The 19,396-nt window shown below is 38.1% G+C and overlaps 1 protein-coding gene across 1 annotated transcript; it reads right to left on the bottom strand.

Moving 5' to 3' along the window:
- Positions 1-11,687: 11,687 nt before the first annotated feature.
- LOC309400616 (vomeronasal type-2 receptor 26-like) lies at positions 11,688-18,212 on the bottom strand (the record flags this gene model as incomplete). Its single annotated transcript, XM_081969176.1, has 4 exons — positions 11,688-12,598; positions 15,752-15,965; positions 16,372-16,663; positions 18,013-18,212. The coding sequence occupies 4 exons, from the start codon at positions 18,210-18,212 to the stop codon at positions 11,688-11,690; spliced, it is 1,617 nt and encodes a 538-aa protein (XP_081825302.1).
- Positions 18,213-19,396: the final 1,184 nt, after the last annotated feature.

Genomic DNA, 19,396 nt, shown 5'->3' with positions numbered 1-19,396 from the left:
AGTTAAAATACCCTCTATGTTGCAGCGGTAGAAGGTCACCAGCAGTTTTTCATTGAGTTGTTGTTTCCTGAGAAGTCTCAGGTAGCATAATCTCTGCTGGGCTCTTTTGATCAGTGCTGCAATGTGAGCGCCCCAGGCCAGGTCCTCGTTTATGATAACGCCCAGAAACTTAAAACTTCATGAAATGATGTTAATTTTCAGGCTTAAAGTAAACTACCAGAAAAAAAATGTTGAGCTTGTTGCTTTGAAATACTTGTCATCATTTACCAATATGGTCAAAGTGAATTCCAAACCTCATTTATTAATCATTCAGTGTGAGTTGACATTTTCTTCTTCTATATTTCAAGTTAGGAAGACATTTTTTTTTCATTTTCATTCACCACATGAACCATGGTGCCCCAGTGGTTAGAGTGCAGTACTGCAGGCTACTTCTGCTGACTGCCAGCTGACTGCAATTTGGCAGTTCAAATCTCACCAAGCTCTAGGTTGACTCAGCCTTCCATCCTTCCGAAGTGGGTAAAATGAGGACCCAAATTGTTGGGGACAATGTGCTGACTCTGTAAACTGCTGAGAGAGGGCTGTAAAGCACTGCAAAGCAGTATATAAGTCTAAGGGCTATTGCTAGTGAGAGTAAAATAAAGGGAAGTTTTAATCCTTTTATCCCTAATAATTTGTTTTCTTTTCAACTCCCTTTTTCTTATCCTTCTTCATGTAGCTCCACAAATTCCTTCAAGGGATTTCTTTTAACAATTCAGCTGGAGAAACAGTCTTCTTCAAAGACAAGAGGGAAGGTCAAGGTGGTTTTGATATTGACAACGTGATCACTTTTCCGAACAGATCTTTTCAGAGAGTTAAAGTGGGAGAGTTAAGGTCCAATGCTCCAGAAGGAAAAGAATTTGCCATTGAGAGAAACACAATCCTTTGGCACCCTGGATTCAACCAGGTAGGCAATCATGATTGTGCAAAACCTGCATGAATTGTATCTTGATCCATTATTATCTGTTGATTGCTGTCTATTAAAATATACTGAATAGAATAGAATAGAATAGAATAGAATAGAATAGAATAGAATAGAATTCGTTATTGGCCAAGAGTGATTGGACACATAAGGAATTTGTCTTTGGTGCATTAGCTCTCAGTGTACATAAAAAGACAAGATACATTTGTCAAGAATTGTAAGGCACAATACTTAATGATAGTCATAGGATACAAATAAGCAATCAAATCATATTAGGAAACAATCAATATTAATCGTAACTATACAAGCAACAAAGTTACAGCCATGCAGGCATACGTGGGAGGAGGTGGGTGATAGGAACGATGAGAAGATTAATAGTAGTGCAGACTTAGTAAATAGTTTGACAGTGTTGAGGGAATTATTTGTTTAGTACAGTGATGGCGTTTGGGGAAAAAACTGTTCTTGTGTCTAGTTGTCTTGGTGTGCAGTGCTCTATAGCATTGTTTTGAAAGTAGGAGTTGAAACAGTTTATGTCCAGGATGCAAGGGGTCTGTAAATATTTTCATGGCCCTCTTTTTGACTCGTGCATTATACAGGTCCTCAATGGAAGTCAGGTTGGTACTGATTGTTTTTTCCCCCCGCAGTTTTAATTATCCTCTGAAGTCCGGGTCTGTCTTGTTGGGTTTCAGAACCAAACCAGATAGGTTTAGAGGTGCAGATGACAGATTCAATCATTCCTCTGTAGAACTGTATCAGCAGCTCCTTGGCCAGTTTGAGCTTCCTGAGTTGGCGCAGAAAGAACATTGTTTGTTGTGCTTTTTTGATGACATTTTTGATGTTAGGTGTTTATTTTAGGTCTTGACATATGGCAGAATTTAGAAATTTGTAGGTCTCCTCTGTTGATACTGTGTTGTCTAATATTGTAAGAGGTGGTGATATGGGAGGGTTTCTCCTAAAGTCTACCACCATTTCTACGGTTTTTAGTGTGTTCAATTCCAGATTGTTCCGGTCGCACCATGAGGCTAGTTGTTCAACTCCCATAGGTATGCGGATTCATCGTTGTCTTGAATGAGAAGATAGTCACTTTCAAAATCTGATTTCTGTTTTGAGAGCAGGATGGGGGGAAGGCATATTCTGTATAAAGGTTCATTTATCAAATTGACAAACTGGTATTATGATTTTAATATTGCCATCATTCCAATTTATTTACTTGCTCTGCCCCTCCTCAAGCAGATCCTCTCACACTTCCTTGTAATTTCAACACCTTTTTAATGCACAGTGTAAATCCAAGTTGATAAAATTCAGCAGCCCACTGGGAAGTAAACTATGATCTGCCTCCAGAAAGCAGGGATAAAAATCAGAAACTGTTTTAAAGATCTCCCTTTTCAAAATATTTTATGTTTATCCCCAGGTTCTTCCACTTTCTCGGTGTAATGACCACTGTTCCCCTGGATATTGGAAGAAAGGAGATGAAGGGAAAAAATTCTGTTGCTATGACTGTGTTCAATGTCCGGAAGGGAAGATTTCAAATCAAATGGGTAGGTTAGACATTCCAGGAAGCTCTCATTAGATATGCTTAAGCAAACTGTAACACATTTAGGATGTATAGCATATGTGATTACTAGATTTATGAATATTGCAGGACAGATGTTTATCTCTTTACCTGTGGATCAAACTCAATTTGCCATTGAGATGCCTACAGGTCATGTTTCTTATACAAATGCAAATTGTATATGAGCCATAGAGTTTATATGATGGCATGATCTATATCTATAATTATTCTCAGATAGATAGAAAAATATCTCTATCTCTATCTCTAGATAGATTGATAGATAGATAGATAGATAGATAGATAGATAGATAGATAGATATAGATAGATGATAGATAGATAGATAGATAGATAGATAGATAGATAGATAGATAGATAGATAGATAGATAGATATAGATATAGATATAGATATAGATATAGATATAGATATAGATATAGATATAGATATAGATATAGATATGTATGTGTACTGGATAGATAGATAGATAGATAGATAGATAGATAGATAGATAGATAGATAGATAGATAGATAGATAGATAGATAGATAGATAGATAGATAGATAGATAGATAGATATAGAGATAGATAGATAGAGATAGAGATAGATAGAGATAGAGATAGAGATAGAATTATCCTAAAAATACAAATTCCAGGTGTAATTATAAAAGAAGAAACAGACATTGTGATCTCTGGAACTTAAAATATATTGCTCACTTAGCTTTCATTAGCCACTGCTAACATCGTCAGAGTGTAAAAACCATTAAAGGGATGTGTATACACACACACACACAAATAGATGCATTTTCATATTTATTTGTATTAGTTATTCTTCTCCCTAAGAATAACTAATCAGTAAAAAAAAAATTATCTTTTGTAAACTCAGGATATATTCAGCATTTAATATCTTGGTTTCTTCTGTCTTATGATGTCATCTTCATAGCTTGTGAGGGCAGCCTACTCATTACGCTAATCTGACAAATATTTGAATGGGAGATTTCAACCAGCAAATTTCTTTTTATAAAGTAGATTGGATTTATCGAGAAACTTCCGAAGGCAAACTGTTCCAACAGTTAATTGTTGTCACTGTTAGGACAACAGTAAATGTTCGAAAGACTGCATTTTAAAAGCAGTTGCACTTTATTTTAGGCCAGTCTTAAATGATACAATAGATGTAAAACTGTCTAGTTGCACCCAACAAGCAATTCCATCGATGGACACGTTGACCTATTACCAGCCTACAAACCAGTGGTGGGTTCTGGGCGGTACGCCCTGGTACAGGGGTACCGGTGGCAGATGGGAGCAGTGGCCACTGTACCAGAATGGTGCTTTGGAGGGCCCACCCACCCACCCTCATTCCTTACCTCTATTTGAGCTAACCAGGCTATTTGCACACACATGTGTAGCATATGGCGCCTGTGCGACCTCCGCCAAGCAGCTGGAGCATCACAGGGTGGTCAGTGCACATGCGAGCACAGTGCACTTGCACAGGGTGGACGCCCAGCCCCATCGCAGGGGATCGGGAACCCACCACTGCTACATACCCCTCAGGATCCAAATCAACCACACAGCCAACTCATGCAATTCCCCCCACACTCCCACTCACTAGCAGTTCACTTCTGAAAGAGCCAGATCTGAGGTAATCTCCTTATCACAAGACCCTTCGCAAGACTCACAGATAACTCACAAATGATTCATCACAAGTCCTGTCACAAGACCCTCAGTTGACACACCCACATCAAAGCCCTTATAGCAGTGGTTCTCAACCTGTGGGTCGGGATCCCTTTGGGGGTCGAACGACCCTTTCAAAGGGGTCACCTAAGACCATTGGAAAACACATATTTTATGGTTGGGGGGTCACCACAACATGAGGAACTGTATTAAAGGGTTACGGCATTGGGAAGGTTGAGAATCACTGCCTTATAAACAGAACACTGACACCCCCTAAAATCTGCTGAAGATGTTACGTAGCCTGGAAATGAAACATTTGGACACCAACACACAAGCTCGGAGAATGAACCTTTTACCCTCACGCTACTTTGGTGTAACGAATAGCTTTGTGACTTCTTCAAGGTGACTATTCATTTCTATAATTGTGAATCTCAATCTGTTATTTGGAATATAAAATACCAAACACAATCTGTTATTCGGAGTATAAAGAGTGAAACTCCTACCTCCCCCCTCCCCCCCTCACAGATTTCGCCTCTGTGTTTTGGAAAAATGGGAAAAGTCAAAATGCTTTACATTTTTAATAAATTTGAATAATTATTACACCGGACTGCATTTCATAGAATAATTGCCCTTCCCATTGTGGTTCTTTTATGCTGGTCCCAGATGGTACAATGATGGAAAAACTGCATTTCCATAGAAACATGATCCAACTGGTAGACAATTAAAAAAAAAAAGCCCGTGAGATGGATAATGGTTGGCACCCATAAAAAATATCATTTTCAAAAATATGGAATGTGTAAAAACATGCCTTGACTTTTCTTCCAGATATGGATGACTGTTTTGAATGTTCAGAAGATCGTTATCCAAATGAGGAAAAGATAGACTGCATTGTGAAACCAGTGGTGTTTCTAAATATTGAAGAAACCCTAGGAATTGGTTTCACCTCAACTGCTCTTTCTTTCTTCTTCCTCACAATGTGGGTACTTGGGACTTTTATTAAGCACAGGGATACTCCCATTGTCAAAGCCAACAACAGATCCCTCACCTACACCCTTCTTGCTTCTCTTCTGCTCTGTTTTCTCTCCTCTTTGCTCTTCCTCAGCCAACCGGGCAAAGTGACCTGCCTTCTCCGACAATCAATGTTTGTCATCACCTTCTCAGTGTCCATTTCTAGTGTACTGGCCAAAACTATTACTGTGGTTGTGGCTTTCATGGCCACTAAACCAGGATCTCAGATGAGGAAATGGGTGGGGAAAAGATTGGCCTTTTCTACTGTACTGTCCTGCTCTCTCTTCCAAGTATGTATTTGTGTTCTTTGGTTGTCAACATCTCCCCCATTCCCTGAGTTGGATATGCACTCGGAGCTCCAAAAAATGATTTTGCAGTGCAATGAGGGGTCAGCTTTCTTCTTCTACTGTGTCCTTGGCTACATGGGTATCTTGGCCATTGCCAGCTTTATTGTGGCTTTCCCTGCGCGTAAATTACCCGACAGCTTTAACGAAGCCAAGTTCATCACCTTCAGCATGTTGGCCTTTTGCAGTGTGTGGATCTCCTTCTTCCCAGCCTATCTGAGCACAAAAGGAAAAGCCATGGTAGCTGTGGAGGTCTTCTCCATCTTGGCCTCCAGTGCTGCTTTACTGGGATGCATATTCCTCCCAAAATGCTACATCATTGTTTTCAAGCCTCAGCTAAACCACAGGGAGCAACTAATAAAGAGGACTTAGTACATCAGTTAATTTTTCTTGCTTTTACTCTTTCAACACCTCAGCTCAAGAAGATTTTGTGAATCTAGATTTCTTAGGTACTCTTGGGAGATTTCAGATATTGACTCAAAGGATATCATAATTCTTTTGTGGTTGTTATACTTTCTGTTCATAAATCACTGTTTAAGAAGCTGATTAACATTTTATGAACATGTATTTGATACAGTATCATAGAATATTATTTTTGGATTTTTAGGGTACTCTGAAATGTAAAACTTAAAAAGTTTCTGAATCCGGTACATTAATTGAATTAAAGGTCATAAGCATTTATCATTCTATTTCCATTTTGACCTATTACCCAATTTTAAAAATATTGGAAATGTAGTGAAATGAAGTGATGTGAAATATACTGTTTCGGTCTCATCCTTTATTTGACACATATACTTGCCATATATGTACTCACAAAATGTAATTTGCTTTGGCCTACGTTGTTCCTCGGTAACCATGTTCTCGGTAACCGGTAACCGAGTGGCTGTGGCTACCGGCACCTCGGTTCAGCCAGCTGATTCCATTGCTGGCCATAGGGGGCGAACAATTGCCCCCTGTGGAACGGGCGTGCAATTTGGGCGTCCTCCTTGATGCCCGGCTGTCAATGGATGACCATGTGGCAGCCGTGGCGAGGGGGGCGTTCCACCAGGTTCACCTGGTGCACCAATTGCGCCCCCTACTGGACCGGGATGCCCTACGCACGGTCACTCATGCGCTGGTGACGTCCCGCCTGGATTACAGCAACTCTCTCTACATGGGGCTGCCCTTGGGACGCGCCCGGAGACTGCAGTTAGTTCAGAACGCAGCCACGCGGGCTGTGATGGGGAGTACGAGGTACTCCCACGTAACACCTCTCCTGCGCGAGCTGCACTGGCTACCTGTGGTTTTTCGGGTGCGTTTCAAGGTGCTGATTACCATCTTTAAAGCGCTCCATGGCACGGGACCTAGTTACTTGCGGGATCGCATCCTCCCACATACATCCCTGCAGCCAATTCGCTCACACAGGGAGGGACTTCTCCTGGTGCCGTCCACTAGGCAATGCCAACGGGCGACACCAAGGGGTAGGGCCTTCTCTGTGATGGGCCCAACCCTCTGGAATGACCTCCCCCCCGACATTAGAACCACTTCTGACCTCCGCTCCTTCCGGCAAAAATTGAAGACTCACCTGTTCCGATTAGCAGGCCTGGCATAATTACAATCTGTCCCTCCTGGCAAATGTATTATTATCTGGCTATCTTAGGGGTTTTTTAATTTGTGGTGTCTGTTTTAGGGATTTAAAATTTATATTTATATTAGCTTGTACAGTTCTTTTAATTACATTTTAACCTCCTCCAAACTGTACATATTTCACTTTTTTACTGTATTTTGTGATATTCTCTATGGACTGTACACTGCCCCGAGTCCCTTCTGGGAGAGGGGGCGGTCTAGAAGCACCAAATATAAATAAATAAATAAATAAAGTTCTCCCATCATAGGAGTAGATTCAAGCAATCAATCCTCAACCTTTTATTGGAAGCTCACATGCCCAATGCCACAAATAGCCATTAGTAGTGATGTAAACCTCAGTATGTTTGTAGTGTAGGGTTACACTTTCTCCAGGTGTATCATTATTTCTGGTCCTCATGACACAAGATGTACTTCAAGGAAGGACTTTAAAAAAAGTAGAGGGAAAACCAGATACTTAATTCTTTAAAATTGCTTACTTATAACATGGCAGGGCTTTCAAAGAAAAGGTAAAAGAGATAGAAGTTCATATTGCCATTGTTAATTCCCATCAGTCTGGTCTACCCAAATTGGAAAAGAGAAGTGGATCAAACAAAATCAACGTCCTTTCAAAGGGTGGAGGATATCTTCGTAAGCTGGGAAACTGGGAAACAAACTCTGCACCAAGTGGAAGATCCAACAGATTCCTAACAAACCTAGCAGACAACTTTGTTTTCCAAAAAGTAGAGAAGGGAACAAGGGGATCAGCCATATTGGACTTAATTCTCACTAACAGAGAGGAAATGATAGAAGGTGTTGAAGCCATAGGAACCCTGGGGATAATTGACCATGCAATATTGAAATTCAACATTATGCAAACACAAGTAGTAGAACAAAGTCAAACTAGAGTCTTGGACTTTAAGAAAGCTAATTTCAATAAATTTAGAGAGAGCTTGGGAAAAATTCCATGGATGAGAATCCTCAATGGGAAAACAACTCAAGAAGCTTGGGAAATTTTGAAAAATGAGATTACAAAAGCCCAGTCTAACACAAATCCAATGAAGAAAAAAATAACAGCTCCCAAAAGAACCCAGCATGGTTGCATAAAGAACTATCTGACAAACTGAAAGACAAAAAAGTTACATATAAAAAGTGGAAGGAGGGGGACATAACTAAGGCAGAATATCAGCAAATAGCCCGAGCCTGTAAAGATGAAGTGAGGAAAGCTAAGGCTCACAATGAAGAAAGGCTTGCCATAAAAGTAAAAATTAACAAAAAAAGCTTCTTCCAATATGTTAAAAACAAGAAAAAAGTTAAGGAAAATATTGGTCCATTGCTTGGAGAAAGTGGCAAGAAGGTGACAAGCAACAGGGAGAAAGCAGAACTATTTAACTCATGTTTTGCATCTGTCTTTACACAAAGGGATAAAACAGTCCAACCTCTCAAAAGCAGCACCACAAAAATCAGATTAGGAACACAAATTGAAATAGAGAAGAAAATGAGCACCTGTCTACCCTAGACGATATCAGCTGCAAGAAAGTCGAGTAATGTTTTCTTTAGTTGTTAGATCTAATCTGATTGTCCTTTCTAGTTTTTATATAAAATAAATGCAAGGAATATTTTTTTCCTGGATTTCTACAAAATATTTATATAGGAAGGTGGTGATCAGAACTGGATACAGCTTTTCTGAGTGTGGTTTTATTAAGGCTTTGTAAAGTGATACTACAACTTCCTGTGATCTTGATTCTATCTTTCTATTAATGCAGTGGCTCAGTGGCTAAGACGCTGAACTTGTCAATCAGAAAGGTCAGCAGTTCAACGGTTCAAATCACTACTGCGTCCTGTAACGGGGTGAGCTCCCATTACTTGTCCCAGCTTCTGCCAACCTAGCAGTTCGAAAGCATGTAAAAATGCAAGTAGAAAAATAGGGACCACCTAAGTGGGAAGGTAACAGCTTTCCGGGTGTTTAGTCATGCCGGCCATATGACCACAGAGATGTCTTTGGACAGGGCTGGATCTTCGGCTTTGAAACAGAGATGAGCAGCGCCCCCTAAAGTTGGGAACAACTAGCACATATGTGCAAGGGGGAACCAATATAGGAAGGAATTACTTGGAATTACTTCAAATACGTGTAATAATGTTATATGTATCTGAAGTAATTCCAAGAAACATGGAATATACATTGAAATCTACCCTCAGCTGTGGAATGTCTTCAGACACTAACTTCATATAATTTGCATTGTAGTTCCAGAAAAAAAAACAGCTAAATATTAGATCTTAAGCCATGGAGAACATATTAACACAAAGCTAAGCCTAATTTTTGCTGCATATTAATTATTCCACAACAAAAATTAAGAATTTTCTTTTCAACCCCTTCAGAACTTACTTGTGGAATTTTGAAGAAACCTGTAATTTCCGCTATATAAAATGATATTTCAAAGCCCAATCCTCCAATGATAGCAATGAGATTCTTCTGGTTATCACATTTGTAGTTAGGGACAAATTCCTGGGATTTGAAAAGCAGGTCCAGAGTGGGTCATCCTTTCATTGTGGTAACTGTCATAGACGTGGAACCTGAGACTGATGTTAAGTAAGATCTGGGAGTCCTCATTGATCTCCTTTACAGCAAAAGCCAAGGTGAGGTTTTGCTGGTAGATCTTAGTTACTGCAGTGTTAATGATTTAAACACCCCATTTGAAAAAGGAAATTGACAGTTCTCATAAAATGGCATTATATCTATGTAAATATCAAAGTTTTCTCTGGGGGCAGGGCTTGATGTCGCAACGACACAACATGCAATCTTGGGTCTCCAGGATTGCTGTCGATATCTCTATTTCTGGATGGTCCTTTTGGACCTAAACTGTTCTGAAGGAACAGTGATAGAGAAGAGCATGTCCTGCTGACCTCAGCCCCTGATTGATCCAGGAGAAAGCGCTTTTTGCCAGTTACAAGAGAAGGAACCAAAATGGCTGCCAAAGGTTGGGACAAGCCTCTGAAACAGAAGCAGTACAGGAGTGTGTCGAAGTGGTGAGAAAAAAAATGTTATTAGAGAAGGGAAAACAGAAAAGAATTGGAATTTAAAATAAAATTGAAGACAGAAGAAAACAAGCGGCGAATTAACTCTGGTTTAAGACGACCGTGTTATCTTTTCTACCTTAACTTTGTTTGTTTTCTATGGATGGACTCTTTACAAATGCCTCTTACTTTTAAACTGGACTTGTCTCTTTTTTTCCTTCTTCCTCTATACTTTCTCCATGTTTTTGTATTCGAGGATTAAAAGCTTCTTCTCTCGTAAGGCTGGGACGCAGCATGATTTTTACTTATTTTTCTTTTCCTTTCTCGAATAGAGAGGCAGAGACAGATGGAAAAGAGGTAACACTGCCATCTAGTGACTAGAGGCTTGGCAATATAAAGCTATAAGCTTTTTTTACTGAAAGGCTCAGTGAAAACATTTTGTTGATACAGGTGTTCTTTAGAAGGAAAGAGAAAGCTTTGATTTGAAAAACTCCACTGAATTTGTTTGACCTAAAAAGTCTCAGATGTTTTGGCAGTGTTTATAACCTGGAAAATTGCACAACGTGAAGAAGAAAAAGCACTAACTTTGAAAAGAATTTTCTTAGAAATTCAAAAAGTTCAAAAACTAATTGCTGTTGTTGCTTCTTCTCTGCACTCTTTCTAGAATATCCACATATTTTTTATAGTGTGGTGACCAGAACTAGATAGTTTTCTGAGTGTGGTTTTATTAAGGCTTTGTAAAGTTATACTACATCTTCATGTGATCTTGATTCTATCGTTCTATTAATGTGGTGGCTCAGGGGCTAAGACATTGTGCTTGTTGAACAGAAAGGTTGGCAGTTTGGCAGTTTGAATCCCTAGCACTGCATAACGGAGTGAGCTCCAATTTTTGTCCCAGCTTCTGCCAACCTAGCACTTCAAAAGCATGTAAAAATCCAAGTAGAAAAATAGAAACCACCTTTGGTGGGAAGGTAACAGCATTCCGTGTGCCTTCGGCATTTAGTCATGCCAGCCACATGACCATGGAGACGTCTTCAGATAGCTGTGGCTCTTTGGCATTGAAAAAGAGATGAAGAGAGGGAGTTGGGAAGAACTAATACTATGTGTGAGTGGAACTTTTAGCTTTACCTATTAAGGCAGCCTAGGATTGTATTGTGGGTATTTTTCGCCTGAGAAAATTTCATTTCAATAAATTTCCCATATTATTAATATGTTATAGTAATTGACAATGGAAATAGATTTATATGTAGAAATCGAATTGTTATAATCCAGTACGAGAGCCGTTTTCTTTCAATACAGTTAAATATTCAGGAGTCACAATCTCAATATATTTTATATTTCAAAACACCCTAAGAAATCCAAACTAATATCCTATAACACTGTGGAATTGGCTTAAATATGAATAAATCTTAAATACCCCACATAAATCCTTCCTTCACAGAAAAACAAAACAAAACAATAGTCCTATATGTTTTATATATACCTGTAGACAACAAATAATTGTTCTATTGTTTTTCAGCAATTTTACTTAGAAAGAAAGATCACATGATGTGTTCATTCCTCTTTATTAGTTGCTCCCGGTGGTTGAGGTCAGGCCGCAAAACAATGATGTAGCATTTTGGGAGGAATATGCATCCCAGTAAAGCAGCACTGGAGGCCAAGATGGAGAAGACCTCCACAGCTACCATGGCCTTTCCTTTTGTGCTCAGATAGGCTGGAAAGAAGGAGATCCACACACTGCAAAAAGCTAACATGCTGAAGGTGATGAACTTGGCTTCGTTAAAACTGTCGGGTAATTTACGGGCAGGGAAAGCCACAATAAAGCTGGCAATGGCCAAGAGACCCATGTAACCCAAGACACAGTAGAAGAAGAAAGCTGACCCTTCATTGCATTGTAAAATAATTTTTTGGAATTCTGATTGCATGTCCAACTCAGGAAATGGAGGAGATGTTGACAACCAAAGAATACAAATACATACTTGTAATAAGGAGCATGAGAGGACAATAGAAAAAGCCAATCTTTTCCCCACCCATCTCCTCATATGAGATCCTGGTTCAGTGGCTGTGAATGCCACAACTACAGTGATGGTTTTGGCCAGTACACTAGAAATGGACACTGAGAAAGTGATGCCAAACATTGATTGTCGGAGAAGGCAGATCACTTTGCTCGGTTGGCTGAGGAAGAGCAAAGAGGAGGGAAAACAGAGCAGAAGAGAGACAAGGAGGGTGTAGGTGAGGGACCGGTTGTTGGCTTTGACAATGGGAGTATCCCTGTGCTTAAAAACAGTTCCAAGTACCCAAGAGGTCAAGAAGAAGAAACCAAGAGCTGCTGAGGTTAAACCAATTCCTAACGGTTCTTCAAAAGTTAGAAAGACCAGCAGTTTCAGGATACATCCATTCTTTTCTTTATTTGGATAACGATCTTCTGAACATTCAAAACAGTCATCCATATCTGGAAGGAAATTTTTTAAAAAAGTCATCTAGGCCTTCCAAATTATTGAAAATAATAACATTATTTTTATGCACCCATGTAATTTATAAAAGTTCACTTAATTCTAAAGAAAATTGGTAGAATGTCTACCCTACCATTTTGATTTGAAATCTTCCCTTCTGGGCATGGAACACAGTCATAGCAGCAGAATTGATTTCCCTCAATCCCTTTCTTCCAGGATCCAGGAAAACAAGGGTCGTTGCATCGAGAGAATGGAAGAACCTGATGATAAACATGAAAATCTTTTGAAAAGGAGAGTTTTAAAGACAGTTGCTGATTTTTCTCCTTAATGTAGTAACATGATTATTGACTTCCCAAAGGAATACAGCAAATTAACAATTTCATCAACAACCGAAAAATAATTGAGAAAATATAATGAGGTTCAAAACCTCCTGTCTGAAGAGTAGGGTAAATAAATAATTATACATGGTAACAATGTCATGCAAACATGGCCACTCTTGTGATTTCAAGTGGAAATGCCCACCAAATATGCAATCCTGGCATTTACATTGTAATATCATATTTGCCAATTTGAGGAATCTTTGATCATCCACATTTGAAACAATATGCCATTATTTATTTTTTTTAAAAATAGAAATTAGATTTCTAAAGAGATTATGTTCAATATGGGATCATAATGGGTTAAGGCATGGAATCATAATAGACTAAAGTGGAATCACTAATTTGATACCTGGTTAAAAGCTGGACTCCAAACAATCACATTGTCATCAATCAATAATTCCTTCCCTTTTAGAGCCTGTAGCTCCATCTTTCCAACTCTAACTTTCTGAAAGGATCTGTTTGGAAAAGTGATTAAGTTGATGATATCGAATCCACCTGTTGCTTCCCCTTTCTCACTCAGGAACACTCTTTCCCCAGCTGAATTATTAAAAGAAATGCCTTGAAGAAATGGATGGAGCTACTTGAAAAGGATTGAAAGAGAGAGGGCATTAAAAACAATATAGTAGAGAAGAGAAAATCATATTCAAGTTTCATTCCCTCATTCTTCCTATTCCTATAACTATTATAAAGTATGGACACTTAGAAATTTGACAATCAATATTGCCTGATAATGTACATGTCCTATCTATCTATCTATCTATCTATCTATCTATCTATCTATCTATCTATCTATCTATCTATCTATCTATCTATCTATCTATCTAACTAACTATCTTATTGGTATTAGTATAAGGAAGAGTAACAATGAATTGAAGCAGAATGAATAAAAGGTTCTGGAATTATGTACCTTCCTTAAATTATGATTTAGATCAGGGATGTCAAACTCACACCATCATGCCATCATGTGACACGTCATGACTTTTTCCCCCTTCACTAAACCAGGGTGAGCATGGCCAGCGCGTGATCCATCCAGCCCGTGGGCCATGAGTTTGAAACACCTGATTTAAATTGACTAAATGAACAATTAATTCCACCTAGATCATATCTAATCTTTCCTCATTGTCTGTTACTCAAATTTTAGATTCTGAGATTAAATCATTCCTCCATAGAGAGATGCAAGATAGAGATTATTGCAAACATGTTTCATGTTTCATACTATGCATGCCACATCTAAGAAGGCCCATTTTTATTTCATTCCTCTAAAACTCCAGATAGAGACAGAAAGCTCAGCTTGTTACCCATGACAAGTCCATGAGCCACGTAGAAAATTCTTGGAGAATTGATTATTGTTGGAGGAGGCAATGAAAAGTAACCTAAATTATAATTTTAACTATCTCTTATTATGCAATGTATGGTGATTTTATTATGCAATGTATGGTGACCAGAAGTTGTGAATGCCCCAACACTGGAAGTCTTTAAGAAGATGCTGGATAGCTATTTGTCTGAAACGGTATAGGGTTTCCTGCCTAGGCAGGGGGTTGGACTAGAAGACCTCCAAGGTCCCTTCCAACTCTACTATTGTATTATATTGTATTGTATTGTATTGTATTGTATTGTATTATTGTATTGTATTGTATTGTATTGTATTATTGTATTGTATTGTATTATTGTATTGTATTGTATTGTATTGTATGATTTACTAAATAACCTCTACTGACATCTAAACCATAATTTATACAATAGCTCCAGAACAACAACACAAACTATTTTTTTTCAATATCTATTTAGGACAGAACAGCATATCAGAGTACAGAAGACTTGGAGGTCTTCTAAGCCAACACCTTATGCTATTTCAGATAAGTGGCTGTCCTCTTCATAAAAATCTCCAGTGTTGAGAGTATTCAAAACTTCTGAAGAGAAGCAGTTCCATTAATTAATGGTTAATTGTTGTCACCATCACAAAATTCCTCCTTATTTCTAGGTTGTTTCTTGTGATTGATTTCACATGCAGAAAATATTAAGACTTTCCACAATGGCTTCAAAACATAATTCTACGTCAAGCTGCTTATTGAAATAACAGAAGTGTCCAAAGCAAAGGGAATACCTGCCAAGCTGGGGGATGTGGAAGGACAGGATTTTTACTCATCATTGTTTTTTTTCTATTGTAGTGTAAAGTGTACAGAGCCTGCAAAGCATGAGCCACAGCATAAACAGCATTGTAGACACTGTAGCTTTGGCCAGTCATTTCCATTTCAAAGGCAGGTCCAGGGAGATCCTCTAGCTTCATCTCCTCAGTGCATATTCTACCTTCCTTCTGGAAACTTTCTTGTATTTCTTGTAACTCTAGTTTTGGAAATGAACAATCAAATGCTTGTTCCCAAACTTCCTGCAGAAACTGATCTCTGTAGTCTGAAAGAGGATTCATGATCTGAAGAAATTCCTTGAAACCTGCAACTGCTGTTGAATGAAGGGTGAAGGAAATAGCCCCATGGAACATTGTGAGATCCAATGTGATTTGAAATCCTGATAATATGAAATCAATCTGGGCAGTCATGATCCACACCCTTCTAAATAATGCAATTTCCTTGCTTTCAGGATCTACCATAAATACAACAAATCTTAGCCACATAATTGTCAATGATTCTCCATAAACAAGAAATGCATTGGCTTGGCTATTCATCCAATTCATGGAAATAATTAAGATTTTTTGAATTACTTCTGCAAAGTCTTCCAAGTGAATTAGCTGTTCAAGTCTTTCTATGAATGATATACAGATTCCATTCTCTGAAAGCAAGGGCAGCATTTTCTGTAAGAAATTTTCTCCATCATTGTTATCAACAGCAAATATCCCAATCCACGTCCACTTGAAATGGCGAAGCAGTTGGACAATCCCAATGTACTGATGGTCTTCTTTGGGGACCATGAAATAAAGTGAAGAGAGCTTACTGGTCTGAAATTGCTCTTGGGGTAATGAGCCATAGGTCAGCTGCAAGAAAATGGAGTAGTATTGTCTTCAGTTGTAAGATCAAATGCAATTGTCCTGATCTATTTTCATACATGCAAGAAAGGAATTATTTTCCTGAAATTCTTCTAAGTATAAATATAGAAAGGAATTTATTGGAATTATTTCAAACACATAGAATTGATTAATTCTTTTGATAGAAATAAAGAATACTACTCTCAACTCTTACCTCAGATGTGGACTGTCTATGGATACTCAGTTCTTGTATTCAGCATTATAGTTTCAAAAGTATGCCAACTAATAGACCTTAAGCCAGGCAGAACATCTTAATAAAAACATAACCCAAATCTTTGATGCTCCTTAATTAATCCAAACCAACATCAAAAACAGAATATAGAATTGTTTCTCCTTTAGCCCTTGCACAACTTACTTGTGGAATTTTGAAGGCTCCAGTAATTTCAGCAATATGAGATGATGTGACAAAATCAAGTCCCCCAATGATAGCCATGAGATTCTTCTGGCTGTCACACTTGTAGTTAGGGACAAATTCCTGGGATTTGAAAAGCAGGTCCAGAGTGGTGCAATAGGTCATCCTTGAATTGAGGTAACTGTCATAGATGTGGAACCCAAGAGTGACATTAGGTAAGATCTGGGAGTTCTCATTGATCTCCTTCACAGCAAAGGCCAAGGCGAGGACATGTTGGTGAAATTTGGTGAATATGCTGCAAAAATTTAAATACCCCCCAGTTGAAAGGGAAAATTGACAATTCTCATAAGGTGACAACATTTCTATTTCAATAACAAACATTTCTTTCTCTGACAGTAATAGAAAGAAAATAGTTTTCTAATATTTCTACAGAGGGGTCCTTGGTGTTCTCTGAGCCTGGTTCTTTTCTTCCAGACATTTCATTACCCAAAGTAGGTAATATCAACACAACCTAGCACTGATGATATTATCTAGTTTGGCTAATGAGACATCTTCAAGACAACAATCAATGTGAGAGGACCCCTCATTTCCACCCTGAACTAAAATATACTCTTATATTGCTAATTTCTACAGAGCTCACATTTATTTTCCACAGCATTTCCCTGACTTCCAAGAAATATGTACTGCAACTTATAGAAATGGTCACTTTTTTCCAAGTACTATGTATGTATTTGTGTTACAACCCCTGGTATGCCCAAATATGGAAGGAAAGGAGAGAGCCTGTGGCTTAGTGGCAATTGCATCGGCCTAATATGCAATACAGCCCTGGTTCGAATCCCAGTAAGGGTATGGCTAGCTGATGAGAGCTAAATAGCTTGAAATGGATCCATACTAGTCTCCCTTTATTTATTTATCAGCACAAATACAACACACACACACACACACACACACACATATATAGTGAGGAGAGATGTCAAATCTTCCTAAAAATTATCTTATCCCAGTAAATCTTCCTGTAGAGACTTCTTGATCTTATGTTTTGTACATTTCATGTGAAATATTTTAAGATAATGTAAAGAAGGTTATGTCTCCTTTCATAACCAAATAGAATTGGAACAAAGGGAAAGGTAGATACTTTACACCTTACGTTTATCCACAGATAACTTTTTTAGTCATATAAAGGATTTTTGAAAATCTTTGATAAGATAAAGGGGTCTGCAGGAAGGGTCCCTCTGATCTCTTGAAATGCTTATTAACTTCAAAGAATGACTTTGGAGATGGGGAGATCTTCTTAGGCATCATGTGTAATGATTAGAAAAGTATAAATTGTATTGCTTGAAACCTGTTTTTTGCACTCTTTGTACTCGGGAAGAGTCTGGGAGGCCGCACTTACAACTGCTATTTCATTTCTTTGCAATAAATGTCTGAATTTTGAACAAGACTTGTCATTTGCATTGTGAGTATAGGAATTGGTTTTAATATCTCACAAAGGTTATTTCTCCTTTCATAAACAGATACAATTGGAAGAAAGGGGAGGCATAGATTATATTTTACACCTTACATTTATGCACAAATAACTTTTTAGTCCTAGAAAGGATTTTTGAAAATCTGAGTAACATTAGACATAGAGAAAAGAATTCTTACACTGGTATCTCATAAGGTCTCTTAGAAGGATTTTCACTAAATTTAGCTATGTAATGGTGGTAAGCGAAGTGAGATGCCATTCCACCAATGATGATGTCTCCAGGCTGGTACCACTCGTGTGGAACAAGGAAAACATCACTTGCAGGGCATTTCAGAGTGACTACTTTGTGCACCAAAAACATCACAAGAAACATCTTCATGCTTTTGTTATTGTGTAAATGTTTTTCCTTCCATCTTCCTGTTCAGAAACTACCTATAGTCCAATACTTCATCTAAAGATTGATCCAAGGTTGTATGTGAGAATGCACCAAATGAGAAAATCTATTCTTTTCTACTTGAATATCCATGTGAGTGCAAATTTGTATCCTGTACAGTATTTGAACAGATACTCTGGCAGAAGAGAACAGAGGGTAGAAATCTTAAGCAATGAGCCCAACGGAGCTGTTGTTACCCTTGTGCCAAACTTCCTGTACTTCAAAGGTTTCATTCATCCAAGCTGATACCTTGACTGTTATTGAATATCATTTCCTTCTGTGCAGCCTCTGGTGTTTTCTGCCTAGCTGAGAAAACATGGTGATTCCTGTGGGGGTAAATTATTTCATTTTGATGAGATAATAATTAACCACTGGTTCAACTATTTTTTTTATATGAGCAAATGCCAATGAAAATCATATAAGTGAGATTTGCAATAAAATATATGCCTGGTTGTTGAAATTGTTGAAAGTGTTTTTTGAATCTAGAAACATTTCTTTTCTATCAATTTTTCACAAAATGGAATAGGAACATATCTAGCAGGTATCAGTCATGAGGAGTAACAATGCAGAAACTTTTTAAAAGAAATTACCGTGAACTCACTGAAAACTTTTTTTTGAACCAAAGTTTCTACTATTCTACTGCTAACATTTTAACATATGATTTCTTCTCCCAGAACTAGAAACATTAGAAGGACAGAATGGCTTATGTTAGATAAAAAACCTACATTTATGCTGTAACATCTTTTATTCACCTAAACAATTATTGGGGAACTGGCTAAGAATATAAAAAGAAAAAAACCCTTCATTTGTAAATAAACCTCTATGTCATGATGCTTTAAGTTGAATTCATAAAAGGGATAGACTATACCACCAATTATGATATCAGCAGCTTTATATGGGGCTCTCCATTTATTTATTTATTTATTTTATGTCACGTTCCGGCGTTCTCGTTGCATACAAAGAGAGATTCAGTTTGCTTGGTGAAAAACTTTTATCTCTATCTAACAAACTACATGATAACCAACACCAAATGACAATGACACAAAGGTAATCAAATCCAAGTCAGTTCTAACCAAGTTAACACCATCACCCATGTATATATCATTACCCCACCCAGTTCCACCCACAAC

Source organism: Natrix helvetica (assembly GCF_964273705.1).
Source record: "Natrix helvetica genome assembly, chromosome: W".
In the NCBI taxonomy this organism is placed as follows: domain Eukaryota; kingdom Metazoa; phylum Chordata; class Lepidosauria; order Squamata; family Natricidae; genus Natrix; species Natrix helvetica.
The sequence above is the reverse complement of the archived record's forward strand: the minus strand, read 5'-3'. Positions and strand labels throughout refer to the sequence as shown.